Source organism: Pterocles gutturalis, unplaced genomic scaffold, assembly GCF_000699245.1.
Source record: "Pterocles gutturalis isolate BGI_N339 unplaced genomic scaffold, ASM69924v1 scaffold6664, whole genome shotgun sequence".
Taxonomy (NCBI): Eukaryota; Metazoa; Chordata; class Aves; order Pterocliformes; family Pteroclidae; genus Pterocles; species Pterocles gutturalis.
Genome location: NW_010130498.1, coordinates 92,105 through 112,000, shown reverse-complemented (window position 1 = coordinate 112,000; position 19,896 = coordinate 92,105). Strand labels below are relative to the sequence as shown.

Here is a 19,896-nt window from a genome sequence, read left to right as displayed (position 1 = left end):
TGCTGACTTGGGTAGTGAAAATGGTTATATGACAGATCGGTTAAATTAATGAGAAACAAGTCGTAATTTGAGCAAGTGTTTCAGCAATTGTGGTCTGAAAAGAAACAGTGGGCTATATTCACCTACTTCCAGGAGTAAATGGCACTTGAAAGATGTCAAGGAAGTTGAAACATTTGAAATGTGTGTGATAATGTAGTACCAGGTACAGAAGAGGTGAGAGGCTTGGGCCTCTGCCATGTTTCTGTCTAAAGACGGTATTTTTGCTAGGTCAAAAGCTCATGTAGAGATTTAATGGGATGACACTTCATAATTTGACATCCACCAGCTGTCTGTGGCTATGAAGAGACAGCTTTTTTTCTGTAGGAAGTCTGGGATTGTTTTTCATAAATTTGCTGTGAAAAGTAAACAAATAATTGTGGAAAACAAAACAAAAACTTTTTTCTTTGGCAAAATGCAAAATTTTAGGAATTAAATCTCTATCAGTTGGTCTCTAAAATTCTTGGTTTTGTCTTTTCCTGATTTGCTGAACCTCTTAATCTTCCATGTATCTCTAGAAAAAAATTATTGCCGATGCCAGTAAGAGCTTTATGTGAAAATGACGTTTTTGTATTCCTCCACACTGCTGTCATGCAAACAGACTTTGGGTCGAGCATGCTTAGTGCCGAACAAACATCTGCTCAGGCAGTGGCTGTTGCAGGGAGGCTCAGTGGACAGGACTGACAGATGGAAGGGGAGGCAGTGGGTGCAGTAACCCCATCTTGCGGATTGATGGCTGAGGTTGGAAACGCTTCATTTGCCCAAGCTCACATGTGGTCTGTGTTTAGAGAAAGCAGAAATTCATCCAGAAACCCTGGCAGTGTAGCTGTCTGAAAGGTTTGTATCAAATCATTTTTCAGAAGGAAAACCTGGTTTTGGTCAGCATTTCTTGTTTTTTTTTAAAAAAAAGTGGGTTTGAACATCTCCATTTTCCCCTGAAATCTGTAAAACAGCTGCTCTTTATAGGCATCTTATCTGTAAAATTTTAGGAGTAGGGCAGTTGATATTTTTAGTAAATTTTTCATGTTTCTGAAACTTTCCCTTTTTTCTACCAAAAGTTTTACTATTCTGTTTTACTTTCTAACTAAATGTTCTAATTTCCTCAAAAATTATACTAAAAGAGCTTCAGCATTTTGAGTGAAGAAGAATATTTCAAAATTTACAGTGGGTCTTGTTGAATTAGCTCAACTTTGGATGCTCATTTCTGCAGACCAGCAGAAACTCTTCACTTACGAAGATGATCTGTAGTAATTCTGTGAACTGGATTTTCAGACACTGGTCTCTGAATTGTGTATAATTCAGATAGCTGAACACCTATGGATGTTTCGTAGGACAGCTAGTTCAAGTGATCTGGCCTTGAGTTCATGTCTCCTGAGTCGTAGGTTGCTTTACAAGTGTGGTGTTAGGTGTTCCTGCTACATCAGTGCAAATTCAGTGCCTGCTTAGGCTGGGTGTGAAGTGCCACTCTTCAAACGGATTTTTTTTTTCTTATTTTCTTTTTTTTTTCCCGTGCAAGTTTGGCAACTGAGCTAAGGGCAACATCTGAGTAACAGCTTGAGCTAACTACAGAGGGGACGAAACTGAAGACTGATTCATGGGCAGCATTAAAACAAGCAGCTTTGCTAAAGGATGGATTGATAATGTGCACCTTACTTTCTAGGATTTTAAGCAAGAATTTATTAATGTTTTTTATCAGCTAATATTAAGGCCATTTATTCACTTATATTATGCTCATATACCAACAAACTATATTTTTCATTTTTGTCTCGTGCTGAGGAGTGCTTTCAAGATTAGTTTAAGAATAAATCATGAATCTTGCTTCTGGTTAGTAATGCCAATGAGAAGCAGCATTTTTAGTGCTATTAATTAAGTGGCATGTGCTAGCACCCACAGTCCCTGTCACTTAGTCATTTAGCAGATAATTCAGAGTTCTCCTATTGAAGTTGTGGGGCTGCCCACGTAACAAATAAAAGCATGTGTCTGTTGCATGATTGAAGCCTTAGATATTTCTGTGTTCCTATTTGTTATTTATATACCATTGCAAGCTCCCTTGCCCTGCCTTTTTGTTCCATCAGATCACATAAATATTTTCAGTGCCTTTCAAATTAAATTAGTGCAAATTAAAAAAAAAAATAAAGTGCTTGTTGTTGGTGCTATGAACTTTGCTTATCTTCATCTTTCAATTTTTGTGTTGGTGGATGTCTGGAGATAAGCCACAAAGTCTTAAATATGGAACGTGTTCTAATAAGGTTTTATTTTTTACTGTTCATTTTCTCTAACATATTCCCAGGCATTTGCAATGACTAACCAAATTCTGGTGGAAAAGTCAGTTGTTGGCTGGAAGGAGATAGAGTATGAAGTTGTGAGAGATGCTGCTGATAACTGTATTGCTGTCTGCAATATGGAAAACATGGATGCTATGGGAGTCCACACAGGTAGGCTTGGGCACTGGTGGCTCGCTGGAAATGGCTTGTTCACTTTTTTATGCAGGGCTCTTCTGCCTGATGTTATTGACATAGTTCCATGGTTGATGAAGTAGGCTCTAGAAATAACTCTTCAGGTCTTGGATACAGCCAGTTAGGGTGTGAAACAGGTATTGTTAGGGTAAACCTACCCCTGTGATCCCATTTTCCATAAGATTTCCTGGCCCCTCCAACTCTGGCCCTACAACTATTTGTCCTTTTCATCAAATGTGCATCTGTAGGTTTAAATGTCTGTGGTAACTTCATTACTAGCAATGGGCTAGCAAAGAATGTGACCTGTGTGGCTAGAATTTGCTGCTGCTGGACTGCTTCTCATTTTCCTTCTGTGCTACCTTGTGACAAACAGGGGATTCTGTGGTAGTGGCTCCAAGCCAGACCCTCACTAATGAGGAATTTCAGATGCTGAGGGATCGTGCCATCAAAGTTGTCCGACATTTGGGCATTGTGGGAGAGTGTAATATCCAGTTTGCTCTGCATCCAACTTCCTTGGAGTACTACATCATTGAAGTTAATGCCAGACTCTCAAGAAGTTCGGCTTTGGCCTCCAAGGCGACAGGGTAAGATTATTTAAAAAAAAAAAAAAAAACCAAAATACTACAGAACAAACAAATGGATAAATAAAAACTGAGGGGAGAAGAACAGAAAGAAGAGAGTTGTAATAAGGGACTTGGATCAGTGTATTATTTAAATATGTGGCAGCTGCAAGGAAGGAGAGTTCCTACATCTGCTCTCCATGCAGTTAGGACAAGGAGGCACAGGCTTAATTTGCAGCAAGGAAGACTGAAGTTGGCTGTTAGGGAGACCTCTTGAGTGGCCAAGTCAGTAAGGTGCAGATTTCTGCACGGGAAGCTTCTAAGAACAGTTCCTGTCAGCATCTGCTAGGATTGACCCTTGGAGAGTCAGTTGTGCTGGGAGATGGAAGCAGGGGTTAGTGAGCCCTTGAGGCCCGTTCCAGGCTGCTGATGCTGTATCTGCAAATGGAGAAACTCCCGGGAGGGGGCTGTGGGGTGGGCGGGGGAGCTTCGTAGTTGTCCTTACAAAGCATATCCACTGTGTCCATATGTTGGCTGCAAATCATCTCTGGGACCCAGAGGACACAGTTATTAATGAGCTGTCTGTCAGAATGATGCAAATGGTATTGCTAGCTGCCTTTGTTTTGTTGGCTAATCATAAACTAATCAAGAGAAGGATGGTCAGAGCAGGCTGTTTAAAAATTGGCTTCTTAATTGCACTTTGCAGATGCTGTTGAGAGGCACAAATTAATCTCTCATTTGTAGTTCTCAACAACTCTTGTGTTTGTTGAAGTGCCATAGCAGACTGGAGATAAGCCATGATGCTGGACAGTGGGCATTTGATTGTTTTCTTTTAGGATGACTTGCAGCAAAACATATCTGTTTATGTGGTTTCACTGTGGGTGTGGCACATATTTAAAGTGGTGGCTTTATAGATAATCAAGCAAGTCCCAGATCTAGGTAGGTAGCTCTGCAATGTGTTAAGGTAGGAAGCTGGATGGACCCTGCTGTGCTTGAGCACAGTAACCTTCCGTTGTGTTGAGGAGGGAAAATCACCTCACATCTGTTTCATTTAATCCACTCCAGGGATTTGCAAAAGCCAAGTACTTCCTGCTCTGCCATTCTTTACCTTTCCTCTATGGCAGGTATCCACTAGCATTCATCGCTGCCAAAATTGCCTTGGGCATCCCTTTGCCAGAAATCAAGAATGTGGTGACAGGAAAAACCTCCGCCTGCTTTGAGCCCAGCCTGGATTACATTGTTACCAAGATACCTCGCTGGGATTTGGACCGTTTTCAGCATATGTCCAACCAGATTGGAAGCTCTATGAAGAGTGTGGGAGAGGTGAGTGCAAGACTCTCTCCTTCCATTCCATTGCTTGGGAAAGTAATTTGTTTTTCTTGGAAATCCTCAGAATATCTATCTTCAGGGACCTAATGGCTTTTGAAGATATTTATTAATCTCAAATGATTTTTATCCAGTGCTATAATTAGTTGAATTGAGTTAGGACATGTGTAGTCTTGCATATCACAGTGTGAAATCATAAATGGTTTGTCTCTTAAGGGAAGAGACCATTTTGGATCACCTGGGGTTGTCTTCATCTTAACGCTCACTACAGGACTCAGAGTTATTTCTTGTTTGGGGTTCTGTAGTGGTGGTTAATTAGACTACACCTTCAAGAGTTGTAGTCTGTTAAGATTTTCAGTGATGCTGATGAGCCACAGCTCTCAGTTGGTTGTTCCCATAGTTATTTGTCCTCTCTTTTAAAACCATGTGCCAAATCTCAGCCTACTTCTGCTCTTGAAATCCAAACACAGCCCATAATCATGCTCTGAAGTTTTGACTTAGTGATTAAGTCTCTTGTATCTGGAACATGAGAGTGTGACTTTTAAACCCTGATTTTTAAGGTATCTGGGACAATAACAGCATCTGCAGACCATGTTTTAAGAGGAGAAAAATGAAGCAAAATGGGTAAATTACCCACTTAATTAGTTAATTGCATATCAGCTACCAAAGCAAAATAATTTATTGTATATTTTTTCAGCTGCCTTTTTTCCCTAATGCTATTCAAGTAGCTGTTTTATTACATCAATTCTACCTTGTTCAGACAGCAAGCCTTCATCACAATTGGAAGGATTAATTAGAACTTGATTTTCCAGTGGCACTTTTGGCTTTTAATGACAATGAGGTGGGTTTTTTTTTTTCTTTTTGGTGTGGGTGGGGTTTTTTTTTTTGTTTGCTTGGTTTTTTTGTGAGTTGATGCTTACTGTTATTAATCGTCTCTGATTAGGGGTTTCTGGACTGTTCTGTGGAGCCAGGGTTCCTAAATGCCTTGTGCACTACCAGCTGTAAACACTTCCTGGCCATACACATTTGCAGGAGGAAGTATTGAGTCCTTCCAGTGGTCATATATGACAAAAACAGAACTGCATGAACCCCCTGTCCTTCCCAAGGCAGGATATTGGGTAAAGGGAAGGGAGAGATACAGGAAGAGTCAGTGCTCCAACCATACAGGTCCAGGACTGCTAGGGGATGAACTGAAACAGGGAAGGAGAAGCTTAAGAGATGCAGCTGATGGAGGTACTCAGCAAAAAGGTTAGTCTCCAGAACCTGCCTTTAAAGCAAACAGCTTCTTGCTACTGTGTCTCTATTAGTATGGCACAGTTGCCTTCCTAGGTCTGAACTTGAAGCCAGATCGCAGCACGAACTGCATTTTTATTAATTGAACAGTCTGGCCTGGTTTGGTTTTTCTTGAGCTCTGATGTGCTGGGCAGTGGGCCCGGAGCTGTGAGAAAAGAGAGAACAATGTTATTTTTTTTCTTTTGACATTTTTCAACATTGTGTTTGAGAAGATTTTTATGCTGTTAGGGTTTCACTGCACTGGGAAATAAAAATGTAGAAATTTGAGAACGGGCCCTGTTACCTCGCAGATTTCCACAGAGAAAAGCTAGTTTTCTTATTAGATGTGATGTCAAGATTGAAGGAAGGAAACCCTGGTGCTGCTGTGCCAAGGAGAAGTAATCCTTTAAGAGGGCCCTCACAGGGGAGAGTCACTGTTAAATGTAATTTAAAGGAAGAGGAGTAGATTTCTTCTGAAACTTAACATGCCCTCTGTGAGTTTCTATCTCTAACAGGTTGTTAAACAGAAATATCTTCTCTATTTACTACACCTGTGCTACTGCATAGTGCTTCCCTCTACTAAAGTGCTTCAAAGCAGTTTACACAGGAGAGCAGCAGCTTCCTGTATTTTACAGATAGGGGAGACAAAAGCAGACAGGAGTCACTTGCCTGAAACTGTTGGTAATATTAGCAGAGTCAGGCCTAGAAGTGGGGCTCCCAAAGCTTAGTCAGCTGTGCTTGGCTTAAAGACAGCAGGACTATCTTAGGGAGGAGGTCTGAAGGCTGTAATCTTTCTATATGTCTATCTTCAAAGTTTAAATTTGACTCCTCGGTTATTTGGGAATAGCTGGGCAGCAGCTCACCAATGCTAATGTGGAAGTGCTTCTGTTACAGGTCATGGCTATTGGACGCACTTTTGAAGAGAGCTTTCAAAAGGCCCTGAGAATGTGCCACCCCTCTGTCGATGGCTTCACTTCACACCTGCCCATGAATAAAGCCTGGCCAGCCATCGTAGATCTCCAAAAGGAACTCTCTGAGCCATCCAGCACTCGGATATGTGCAATAGCCAAGGTAACAGAAGTTAGAAAGCCATCGAGCTGAGTCACTTGAATTATAGCTACCAGACTGAGGTGACAGAGGTTGAGTATTCTTCAACCTCTTGTTTTCCTCTGTCAAGCACTCTGGGACCACCTTCTGTAGGATCCTTGCTGTTGAAGTACAGATGTTCTCTGTCACCTGTAATTTCCTCTGCAGAACATAATAGCTGGGTGGGTATATGACACTGATTTTTCCTGCTGACATCTGTGTATTCAGGTGATATGTTTGTCTTTTGGTAGAATCTTAGCCCGCCTTCATTGCATTCAGCAGCAGGTGCATTCCTGTGTCCTGGCACTTCACTTTGTAGCTGAGTGTTGGTGGAGACCTTTCTTTTGTTTGTTCCTATAATTGTTTGCTAAATATTGGCTAATGTTTAGCCCTTATTTAGGCTAGTGTGTCACTCAACGTTGGCCAGTTTGCAGATTACCATTAATGTATAGGAAGGGAGGAAGGAAGAAATGAAGATGCTTTTGAGAACTGAAATAAAGGATGACAAAGAATGGCAAGCTGCAGTCTGTGAGATCACTGTCTTTTTGCAATTATTGCATTGGTATGGGCTTGAAACTAAAAAAAAAAAAAATTAAAACTCTGTTAAATTTAGCATACAGGAAATCCACTATTCTTTGAAATAGGCTCAACTTCCTCTAGCGTTCTTTTAACCCCTCTCCTGTCACACCGAGCAAATCACTTCATCCTTCAAGGTGTCTGGGTTATTGGGGGCGGGGGGGGAATGGGGTGGGGAGTGTTGTTCTAAGGGGAGCTAGGGTGTGAAATTATTTCTTCCTTCAGCTCCGTGGTGTTCGCCTGTGTATATCACGTGGTAAATGTGAGGTTAGTTACGTTACAGGGTAGGTGCAACTTCACACTTTGGCTTTGCTGCAGGTTACTTGTCTGTCTGCCCATAACCTCTGGGAGGAGGAGGGGACTGCTCTCTTTTATAGCTCACACTTACCTGTGGCTTTTATTTTAAGATTGCAAACCTTCGTGGCAGGGAGCGCCCAGTTACCATTTTTTGTGCCCCTAACTTTGCGTGGTGGAGTCTTTAAGCCCTTTGTGCTCATGTGTAGATACATCCCATTACATCTTCCACATGAGTGTGGGGAGCCGAGGTTGTGCTGCATTTGTAAAACGGTTTTCACATGGCTGTTCTTATAAATGGCCTGAATGAAAAGCACAAGATGTTCTATGAATGTGTCGCTTGTCCAGCTGTTGACTTGCTTTTCAAGCTGGGGAAATGCGTGTCTTCATAAGCGTAGAACATCCTTCAGCAGCTGTGCTTGGTCTTTGTTATAGCTTTTTCTTGTGACTGAGAGAAAAAGATCTCGCTTGTTGTCTTTCTGAGTGGCTCAGAGAGCTTCTATGAAAGGTTAATCTTAGCCCCATGTTAACAGAGGGGATCTGGGGAGATGAAGGTGAGTTTGGGCCCCAGTGAACACTCTGGGTGTTCCCAGCTGGTGGCATTTTCACTAGGAGCTATTGAAAAAAGCAAGATCAAAGTCTTAATCCCTCCCTATAAAGAGCTGCCTCTGCCTGACACAGTGCACTAATTCATCCCCGTTAATAACTGAGGCAAGCAATATCAGGAAAAGGTACCTCTGGCAGCTGGGGCTGCCTGCCTCAAAATCCCTTTCCAGCTTGCTGACATTTAAAAGCCAACAGTTAGTCCCCGTTAGCCTGGCAGCTTTGTTTGAAACAGGATGGAGCTTCCTTGTATGTCTTCTCCTCCCTGCCAAGCCCCACTAGTCTCCTTGCTAAGGCTTTTTACTTTTTCTCTCTCCCTTGTCTGTTGGATAATGAAAACTGTAACTTTTTGGGTGGAAGGGAAGGGAGTTCAGTTGCCATTCAGATCAATTGCTCTTGTAATGGGACTCCCTGTTGTCATGCAAAAGAAGGCACTAGGAGAGAGGCTGAAACAGGTGAGACTTGTTCTTTGGCCGGGGTGGCTGAGTGCTGCAGGGATGGAACTGCCTGATCGGGGCTGCTCAGGTTCTATCAGATCTTTTCTGGGCCCTCTTAGGGATTGTATATGAGTGGCCTCAGAAGACTTACACTCTGGATTCAATCCACACTTCGTTTCACACCAGGGCCCTGGTCTCCTAGTTGTTCACACTGCAAACATGTTAGTTTGCACTTGTGCTCCTGTCCACAGGTGGCTAAATCCTCCCTTTGGTGAGGAGCAGGGGTGGGACTGGAGGAACAAGGGTGCTGGCCCTACAGACAGTGTGGGTGGCTGAGCAACCCTCTGTTGCTTGGCCTGAAGACCAGGCTTGTGCCTCAACTAACAATGGGAAGACAATCCCATAAAACCCTTGGATTCCCACTGTGAGGCCAGTGTCTACTGGGTGGGCCGCTCTTGAATGTGATCCAGGGCTCTAAGGTCACACTGTACTGCTGAAAGGCTTTGCCTTTTTCTTGTGCCTCCCACGTGGTTTGTGAAAATAGATGGGCAGAAGAAAGACCTGTTCACGTCCCACTAATGTGGCAGTGTGACCTTACCCTTGTGAGCAAGCAGGATATTCAAGTCAGCAGCTTATTACCTCTCAGGACAAGAGAATAACTGTGAGAGGGAGGCCCAGGCAAGGTTCCTGGAAATCCTTTAGAAAAGGTAGGAGGTGGTGTCAGTACCTTGCAGTACCTGATAAGAGGTGTTACCCCTCCCTTGTCTGTATGGGTGGTACCTTCTTGGAGCCCAGCACTGAAGTGGCCTGTGCATTTCTCTCAGCTGGCATAAAGTCTCCAACATTGCAGCCCTAAAGCATGCGATGAAGGTGCATTGTTGTGCCCACAGCTTGATAACTCGGAGGAATAATGCTGGGATGCAGTGGGCCAAGCTCATTCCTGGCTTAATGCTGGATTTTTCTTCAGTAGCATTGCTCTGGCTTTGTTCCAGGGATGCTGCCCTGGAAAAAAACCAGTTAAGCTTGGTAACAAATTAATGAGCCTAATTACTTCAGCTCAGCAAAGATACCGTGCTGGTATTATCTTTATGGTTGATTATAGTTGTTTTATCAAGAGAGTTGTAACTGTACACCACTAGTGAGACCCAAGAAATATCAGTAATAGAAGATACAACTGCATCATGTTGGGAAGCTCTTCAGCATATTCCTCTGAGATTTATTTTTAATACTGCAGTGTCCTGCAATCCATTATCTTTTGAATAATAACTCTGTGGGGTTCCTTTTTACCCCATGGTTGCAAATAGTTTGATAAAAATAAGTTAATAATTAAAAAAATAAGGCAGGGGAATTAGAATGATAGAATGATCTTGACATTAACTTGAGATACAGAGAGCAAAGCCTGAGTTATGCTATAGCTGCAAAGTGTCACCCAGGACTGGACTTTCCATTACTTCAGGGGTATTTCAAGGCCACATGTTTGATTCAGCCTTGTGTTTCAGGAGTACATCAAGATTTATGCCCCAAAGCAGAGAGTTCCTCCACAGCTGAGAATCTGGACCTTCCAGTTTAACCTTTGATTTGTTCAGCTTAGTCTACAGTACTTTTTATGTATTTATTTATATTATATAGTTTCTGCTACCTATTTGCAGACTGAATCTGTATTTGAGGAGCATGTATTAAAGGAGCTGTTGGTGCCGTCCTCTTTTTGGCAGGCCTTGGATAACGAAGTCCCCGTGGATGTCATTCACAGACTCACGGCCATTGACAAGTGGTTCCTGTATAAGATGCGGAGCATTGTGAATATGGAGAAGATCCTGAAGGAAAGGAACAGGTAAGAAAAACCAAAAGCCTTGCCCTAGGGCACAGCTGTCCTTCCAGGGATCCTTCTGCTAGTAATCCTGTGATAGACCCTGAGCACAGATGCAGTTGATGCTGAGAAGTTTATTTCAGTGATTGGAGTAAACAATGTTGTCTTAAAACCCAGTTCACTGCCTCACCTAGACAGAGGAAATTTCTGAGAGCACTGGTTTTGGTAGAAGAACTCATTTGAGTGCTTAGGCATCTTGACTGTTCTCAGGGATTATGGAAGCTCCAGTTTATTTTGGAAAATTCTCACAGTATCTCTCAGGCTAAGGCTGGGAATGTGGATGGCCAGCGATGAGTAACAGCAGGCTATACTTGAGTACTTAAGACAGAGTTAGCCTTCAAACACAGGACTTGTCCTGACTTACTACACCTGAGGGTCAAATATACTGCATTTTTTTCCAGCCTCAACAATTGATTTTTAAGCTTTCTGCCTGGCTCTGATCATGCAGTATATGTTGCTTTTGTACTGCACTTTCAAACGTCTATAATTCCAGACATATTTAAATATAAATCTTCTTCTTTCTTCAAGAAAAATGACCATATAAAACTAAGCAAGAAAGATAGCAGTAAATTAGAGTGCTGGGCTGTATTTCAGTTCCAGCCTCTTGCTGACTTGAGCTTTCCCTTCATGGTTTACGAGGTTGGGAGAACCTTCTTGCTGAGTTATTGGCTGTATGTTGGCTGTTTGTTCTGCTTCGGGTACCCGTTGTGTTAGCCACGTTTCACCACATGATGGCACTGGGAGCGCACCGTAACCAGTACATCACTAAGTGCTAGTTAGTTCATCTGCTGTGATTTCTGCTGCTTTGACCAGCTGCGTGGTTTTAATTGAGCAGCTATTGCTCTCCCTTGCTCCCCGGAACAAGCTGGATCTGGAGCTAAACAAAAATGAATGTGGAGGGAGGTGGTGGAGAGAAGGAGTAGCTTGATTATTTACAGAAGTCTGTTGTTTGGCTGCACAAGTTTCTGCCCTCTAACGTCCGTGTCATGTTGCATTTGTCTTGAGCGCCTTAAATATATATCTGTGCAGCTCCTGAGGAAGAAAAACAATATATCCAGCATTTCTTCACTGTTGGAGTGGCATGCTCTGGAATGATGCACTTGGGACCCTTCTTGCAGTATCCAACCTTGTGTTTATATTGTACACAACCAGTGTTGTGTCCCTTGTTAAGTGGATTCAGGCAATTCAGTTTAGATTGCAGGTGGTATAAATTAACTTAGTCTCATTCACTTATCAGTGCAGTTTTTTTGCTCTGGTGTCCTTGCTGAAACCTTCCCAGGGAAGCTCTTGTACCTCACAACCTGCTTTGGAGGGAGGGGATAGACTGTCCGGCTGCGTTATGTTGAAGGCACATTGGCACAAAGGCAAAGAGCCAGGGAAAACCACTTCTGACCTGAACTAAGAGACCAGTGCAGTGAACCACATCAGGAAACACATCTCTGCAACAGCTGAGGGAAAGCTAATTGAGTGATGCAAATAAGCCTTGGCACACATGTGTTCTTTCTGCAGCCAGCTGTTTCCAGTCCCTGACATGCCTGGCATGAGTTTTACCTGTGCTACAGGATTATTTACAATTGAAAAGAATGGGCTGTGACACCATCATTGCTTTAAATCTTTCTCTCTTTGACAGAACCAGAAGTAGTTGCCCCATTCCCAGGCACTGTTACTGGATACAGGCTCACTCTCTGTTTGGCTGAATCCATCCTTTCCTTTTTGTCTCTGGATTGGTTTGGGGGTTCGTTGCAGAGAGGTTTTGGATGCAGATGGAGTAACAGCTCTGCCAAGAGTCTTGATTAGGGCCCTGCAGAGCTGTTGTAGAGACTGGTAAGAAGGAGATGATCTCTGCCAAGAGGAAAATCAGAGCTAGAACAAGTGGCTGTGACAGATGTCGAAGGGGGATCAGAGGCAGGTGGAGGCCTTCGTGAGTGGTTCAGCAAGCAGCATTCACACACCGCGTGCTGCCTTGCACTCTCGCCACGTGGAGCAAAGGCCTCACCAGTTTATGCAGGGAATCTGTTTCCATATGTGAAAGGTTGTATGAGATAATGTTATGGGGGGTAAAACCTTTCTGACCTTTTTTGCCCTTTCTCAGTGGTGTAGAGGCAAGGCCAGCCATTTGCAGAGACTGGGAAGGGCACCCTCTGCCCCATTTATGTTTGTCCCAGCGATCTTCTTTCCAAACAAGACTGGACCTGGTGCTGGTGAGGCTGTATAGCTTTTGTCATGCTGCAGCGATGTTTCCATTTGACTCTGCCTCTGGGCCCTCTAAGATGGAGGATGATTTGTTTCAGGTTATGTGATTTGGCTGCAGGAAAGCAAATGGGCTGAGCTTTGGGAAAAGAGAGCCATTTTGAGAGTCCTTGCAAGAATATCCAGTACTATCACACACACACATCAAACACGTGCCTCTGCTGTTTCTCCTGTGACCTATATATTTTAAGTGGACACTTACCTTGTGGGTTTTTTGTTGTTTTTTGACAGATTACCTTCATACCTTCAGTAACGTAATCTTAACTGTAACTTTCCCTGCCATACACATAAAAACACACACAAAAAAACTCACACGTACATATATACACAGAAAGAGCAAGCACCATCCCATGCTGTATGGAGCACTGGCAGTCCAATACGATACACTATTGTCAGGAAGTTCATTCCCTAGATTTGGCCTCAACTGTTGTGTGACAGAAAATGGAGGGGAGGGGCCCTGGAGTGACCCACTGGCTGTTCGCCTCACTGAGAGCTCCTGAAGAAGGTGGAAATTTGAACAGACCATGTCTAGCTCTCTGAGGCAGTGAGGAGTGAGATGTGACTTCAAGGCCAGGGTTATGGACCCAGTCCAGAGTAAGTCAGATTTTCAGTGGGGTCCAGTAACAACATCATCCCCAAGAACACAACTGAAGCCCAGACTTGGATGGAACATGTGGGGCGTGTTCAACTCAAGCCACTGGTGGCCTGGGTGCAAGGGAAAGCCTCTTTTGGAATTTGCATCCGTTCTTTGTCTGCAGTGAGGATTTGTTTGCATGTGGCCATGGTTATTTTTATCTGTTCCTTATTTCCTATTCCATTCAATATTGATAAAAGGCTGTAAATCAGAATAGAAATGAGAAAAGAGGAGCATGTTAAACCCACATTTTGCAGTTGAGGAGCAAAGCATAGAGATGGTAAGTTTGCCCAAAGTCTCAAAGACAGTCTGGCAGAGCAGTGAACTGAACTCTGTCTTCTTAAGTCTCAACTGTTCAAATTAACCTTAATGAAAACAGCAGATCTTCCTTTTGGTGGATACCAAACTAGCCAGCCCACCAGCAGTGGGAAATGAAGGCACCAATCACGGTTTATACTTCAGACCTTTGTTGGAGGAGAGTGTGTCCTTGCTCTGCGGGCATTGAGTGAACACACCTCCTGGCCTGTGGTTTGCTTGGAAAGGGGAAGTGCAGCCCTGAGTATTGCTCTTGTCGTTCCTAAGGAGACACAGGTTAATAGAGGGGAAAGCAGACAAAAGTGGGAGGGTGCTGACCTCCTTCTGCACAGCATTTGTAGCCAGGTGCTCTGCTCAGTGGCCCATGGAAGTTGTTTATTGCAAATTCCTTTTCGAAGCTCATGTCCTTGGGTCTGTGAAAGGTGTGCTTTGAAAGCTGCTTGCTGGAAGCATGAGTTGATTTCAAAACATGGCGGTGGTGGAGTAGCCCCAGAAATACAGGTGTTGGAATTAAATCCCGGCTCCAGCAGGTGACCTGGGAAACAACACAGGGGTAGAAGATCAGACAGGCCATCAATAAGCTGTGCTCTTCCACAGTGGGTGTTGCACACCTGTGCTTCTCAAAAATGGTGTTCCTGCTGCCTTGTGTGCTTTTGGGACAGGTCAGAGTGCATAAGCCAGATCTTGTGTGGATTTAAAGCAGAGCAGGTCCAGTGACACTAAATGAGGCTGCACTGATTTATCCTGTTTGAGGACCTGTCACTGACATATTTGTTGTACTCACTTTTAACTAACTGGGAAGAATACTTTTGTCGTCTTTGTGAACTGTGGGGCAGGGAAGACTCAGGAACAAATTAGGAATTCAGTACATGAGGAGAATATGATATAAGCAATTATTCAGCACTACTGTTTGTGCTTTGTGTGGGTTTGACATAAGATACCTATTTGCCTTATAGAGCCATTGGTCATAATTTCACAGCTGTATTTTCTTTCAAAGCATCTGTGCATTTGTAAAAATGTAATATGCATTTTTTTCCTTGATACAGAAAATAAACAGATATCACCCTTTAAAAGCCACTGGGGAATCTCTGTAACTGGTATGTACAATACCAGAAGTAGAGGAGTCTGTACCATGTCGTCTCAGCAGACACCCCAAAGCTCTCTTTGACCAGGAGTAGAAAATGGGCTTTGAGGAATCATGTATGACCCATTTCATGGCTGTGTTTTGGTGTGAGCTGCTGCTTCAGCGCGTCACTTAATCCTGGCTGTGAGTCATTTAGGTCCTAGAGCACAGTGCGAGGTTCATGTTGCTTAAATCAAGATGTCCACAATGAGCCTTATTAGCCCAGGGACCTGAACGTTAAAGATGCAGAGTGCTGGAGTGGTAGTTATTCAGTGGGCGAGATTTGTTGGTTTACAGCTCCTGCTTCCCTAAATGCTCCTTTGAAAGCTTTTTGTCTGTCGTCTCATGAGTTTCTCAGGAAGGAAAAAATGGTAACAATCTGTCTCCTTTAGAAGAGAAGCAGGGGGAGAATTTATACACCAATCTCATTATTTTAATTGTATCATGTCCAAAATCTTGTAAAACTTCAGGAGCAATCAAGAAAGCCACTAGGAGACTTGAAGCAAAGTGGGACAATGAGGAGAAGAGGAAGAATATGTCTTTGTACATAATCCAGCCTGAAATCAAGTAGGCTTTTGAAACCCTCCAGGTCTGTGACTACTGAGAAAGGAAGATCTCTCTGGGGACTGGGCATTTGGCATTTTGGTTCCAGCACTTCTTGCTTTCAGTCCACTTTACTTGCCATAGTGAAACTGTGGTCTGGGCTTAAATCCACCCCCTCCATATTTCGGAGGAGCTGAGTTCAAGGCTGGTGGGCTGAGCCAGGGCGTTCTCATCTTTGCAGCTTCTGTGTGTGTGTCCAAGGCACATGAATAGCTGCTGAGATAATCCAGAAGTGACCTGCAGGGGTGAGCCTATGGGCTTACAGGGCAGATGTTAACTGGTGCAATAGCTCCAGTTAATGTCCCAAATGCTCCCAGCTCTGTCTTAGGCCCTCAGTTCACAGAATATTCCTCATCCTTTTGATCAAGACCCATTAACATGCACCTAAGTAATACGCAAATGGGCATAAATTTGACAACATACCTAAAATGAAGCAGAGCCTGATTTGGGAGACAAGAAAAAGAGTGCTTCGTCCTATATCAAGCTGGAGCTTTCTGCCGGCACATTTATTCAGCTTTACTCCTAAACTGGTGGATCAGATGAAAGCCAGCCAAGTGGAAGAGAGGGCAGTGCTGAAGCGAGCAGGCTCTCCTGATAATTGCAATGCTGCCAGCGTTCCTCCAGTCAGTTAATAGATTTCCTCAGGTCCTCTGTGCCAGGTGAAAATTTCCTCATTAAGGGGAATTTATTCCATTTCCTTTTATCATTTATTATTGAAGAAGTAGTGAGTAGATGGAGTTCCAAAGATGACAGGGTGGAATTTTAAACAAAAAGCAACAGCAAATCAACTGGAAGCTGAAATGGAGGTACAAGCAAGGTTTGGGAAAGGCTTGCATTGTTTATAAACCGCAAAATATGCAGAGGATTTTAGCTTTCTGAGGAAGTGAACAGCCACTAAATGATTATGGCAGTGGACAAAAGTCTTATCATCTGGTTCTGAACCTCTAAAACTTCTGACTGTCACTTTGCAAAGGCGAATGTTAGGAAAAAGGAGCATTATAGGAGTCTGGAATCATGGCCACTTAATCTTCCCTTGCTTCAGCGTTGATTATAAAACAGCAAGGGAGTTTGATCTTTGGGAGACTTTTTGCTCTGTGTTTGAAGAGTAAGTGATGCTTCAGGAGAAAGTGGGCAGTAGTGATGTAGGACTGGGTCACATGTTTGGGAATAGCCAGAACTGAGGTTTTTGTTTTTGTGGGGTTTGTTTTTTTTTTTTTTTCTTCTTCTTTCTTGTAGTGCTGTATTTCTGATGAGCTCTTGGAAGGGTTGTTTGTACTCAAGCATTCAAAGAGATCAGCTCGCTTCTACTCTTGCTGGCTTTAGCATCTCCAGCAAGTCTAAAGGGCTATCTTTGAGCAAAGGCTCAAGTGGGAACAGAATTAGGTCAATGCTGGATCTTAAAAATCATCACCCCTTAACCTCTGCATGTCTCAGTTTTGCTATCTGTAAGATAAGAATCACCCTCCCTCTGTTTGCATGTTTCTGTGTATTTTTTCCGTGAATGTTGAGATACAAATGCTAAAAATTGCCCTTATTAATAAATGGAAATTATCCAGGTACAAAGGTGCATGTCCAGTATGTGCAGAGAGGCACCCTGATTTCTCTCCCAGTGCTGAGGGCTTGCAGCGCTCTGATCCAGTTCCCTTTAAATGTGGTGGAGCAATTCTGCTGGCTTGCTCTGCCTGCCCCTTCTGCTGGTTGTGCCTCCAAGACCCTGGGAGCTGCCTCAGAGGCTTCTGACAAATTCTCATCTCGTGGCAGAGTCTGGTTTCAAGTGCTAGGAAGGCAGCCCTGCTGGGTGTTTGACTCTTGCCAATTTTCTGTGACAATATTAAATGACGAAACTTACATGCCCAGGGCTGGGTTGTCAGCTCTAACCTTTGTTAGAGCTGGGTGCATTTCCTCCATAGGAAGTTGCCTCCATGGTAGTGAGAAATGAGAAACCCCTTCCTGTCTAGGTCCTGCTTGACTAGAGTTTCCCACAGCATCTTTCTTATTAGCCACCTTGAAAGCTACATCTCTTCTGTTTTCTTTATCACGCATCAGGAGTAGCAAAGGAAGAAATACACCGTTTCATTTCCCCTTTAGTTCCTCAGCTTTTCTCTTGCACACTGGTTGTCCTGTACAACGCTGGTTACCTTTTTCATGGATTAATAAGTGTCCTAACCTAATTTAAGCTGCTAGCCCAAGACAAATGAATCATGTCACCAAATAATCACTGCTTCTCTTCTACCCACCCTGCTGGGGGGGATGACGATGAATGATATTGTTATAATGAGATACAAAAAACTGAATTGAAGCAAGCTGCAAATGAAGGCAATTTTCTTTCTCTGTCAGTAATCAAATGACAGCCAGCGATGTGTGTTTCTGAGGCAGAAGGGAAGGAGAGCAAGGGAGCAAACTGCACTGAAACAGGCTAATTTTCTTGGGATCACAGGTCTGCTCACTCATACTTAGGGAATGCTGAATCTAGGAGAGAAATCTAATGTGGCTGCGTTCTTCCTAATAGCTGGCGATGGCTAGCATCTGTTTTGCCACAGAATTGGCAGATTTTACTTGCTGTGTTTCCTCCTGTAAAACACCCATCCATACTTGCAGGTCTGGCATTCATGTTTTATGCAAGATGTCCTGCTTCTGAGCTGAGATCAGAAAGCAGAAAGGGCTGAGGAGAAGCAGAGGAGTTTTACAGTGCAGCAGTTAGTATATGGAGACTGTGGGCTGTGATGTACCTACTGGTGTGCTGCAAAGTGGGTCTTATTTTGGGAAGGCTTTCTGCACCCAGGACTAAATCCAAAACCTGGGAAGCTCAACCTGCTGGATTAGGCAGGACTGTTTCCTTCTGACACTGGCAAAGAGCAGGAGCTGCTGGAGTAAGAAGGGTGATGTGGCGGAGGGTTGTGGAAAAGGTCAATGGTGTAGGTGGTACTCCTGCCTGGAGACCTCTGAGGGCAGAGCAGGCTGGTTGTCACCCCGTTACTCCAGGCTGGGACACAGTTGATGGCAGTTATGGTGAGTGTTTCCTTTCTGCACATCCTTGCTGGCTGTATCCTGTGCTCTTGTAGGCAAGTGAAGCATTCTGTTCCATGTTGCAGGGGAAGGAAAGGTGGCACTGGGGGTTTCATAGAGGAAAACCCACCCACCCAGGGATCTGAACCCAAAAGTTACTGGTCCCCAGTTGTGCTCTCAGAACAGCTGACTTTTACTCTAGCCTGACTGCACCGAGGGCAGCAAAGCTGCTCTGGGCCTAAGCCAAAGTGGAAAATCCAATGACTCTCTTTCATGCTTCAGCTTCCTGACACATTCCAATAACATGGCCTTAGCCCTCTCATCCCACTCAAATAACATAATGCTATTTATTTAAAAATACCGTCAAGCAAAAGATGTAATTCAGAAGCTCTGATTTAGGAAAATTGCTTGTTTGTTAATAATTTCCTTTTTCCTGATTCCAGGCTTGCTTGCTCATAAAATATTGATTTATTGGGCAGGCAAGGATGCTCTTGGCAATGAAGATGAAAAGCAGAAGTGCTGATAAAAATACATGGGTTTTTTTTATGTTTTTGCAAAAGCTAAGCTTAGAAAAGGTAGCTTAGGAACAGAGACAGGCAGAAACTATAAGGGCTATAGGTGGAGTCAAAACAAAGTGGAACAAAGAGAGTGTGGGAGAGAAAAAAGTGGAGAGAATAAAGAGGGGATGGAGAAGATGAAAAAATCAAAGGCAAAATGGGCAAGAAACTGTTGAGCTGCAGAGATGGCCTGGGAAAGCAATGCATTTGAAATAAATAGCAAACACTAGGACTCCTGAAAAGCAAAACCAGAACAAGAACATATGGAAGGATTGAAAGACCCTGATTACAAATATGAAATGAAAAAAGTGCCACTGCTTTGCCCTGTCTATCCACCTCTCCCTGTTTTCATAGTGCAAGAAGCAGCACAAATTATATGGGAAAAAAGTGTACTTGAGACTGTCAGAAGGAAAAATATACCTTGTGTGTGAGCCTCTGAAGGTGGAATATGAGGGAGAGATTGTGTTACATTTTGGGCATGGAGATGTGAGGATACTGAATCCAAGAAAGGAATCAGTGCAGGTCCTCTGTGGAGGCTGTAATGGTAAATGACCGTACAGTTGTTGTGAATATGGTGACTTTGTACTAGCCTGGTGGAGAATGCTGCCTGGGAGATGATGGATGTCATTTGAGTCACTCACTCCTGTCTAAAAAATGCAAGAAAAGAGTGTTTCGTTTCCTAGCATCAGCGGTCTGCCTGTAGGCCCCACCTTACAGGTGTTTGTGGGGGGCATCCAGTGCAAAAAAGATCTTCTGTGTCCAGGGATTGCACAGCTTAGCTGAGTCTTCTTCCTTTTCTTGCCTTTATGTGCATGATCCTACAGCAACTCCATGCAGTATGGAAGACACAAGCACTTATATATCTTCTAAGTGTTCCTGTAAAGCCTCATGCAGA

At 43.5% G+C, this 19,896-nt stretch overlaps 1 protein-coding gene across 1 annotated transcript in view; it reads left to right on the top strand.

Annotated features, from left to right (window-relative positions):
• The window catches only part of CPS1 (carbamoyl-phosphate synthase 1, mitochondrial), an 87,587-nt gene that overhangs the window by 31,680 nt on the left and 36,011 nt on the right, over positions 1-19,896 (top strand). Inside the window, exons 17-21 of the mRNA XM_010080238.1 lie at positions 2,327-2,471; positions 2,866-3,076; positions 4,177-4,375; positions 6,545-6,721; positions 10,359-10,477. Coding sequence (XP_010078540.1) covers positions 2,327-2,471; positions 2,866-3,076; positions 4,177-4,375; positions 6,545-6,721; positions 10,359-10,477 — 851 coding nt within the window. The remainder of the gene's footprint in view (positions 1-2,326; positions 2,472-2,865; positions 3,077-4,176; positions 4,376-6,544; positions 6,722-10,358; positions 10,478-19,896) is intronic.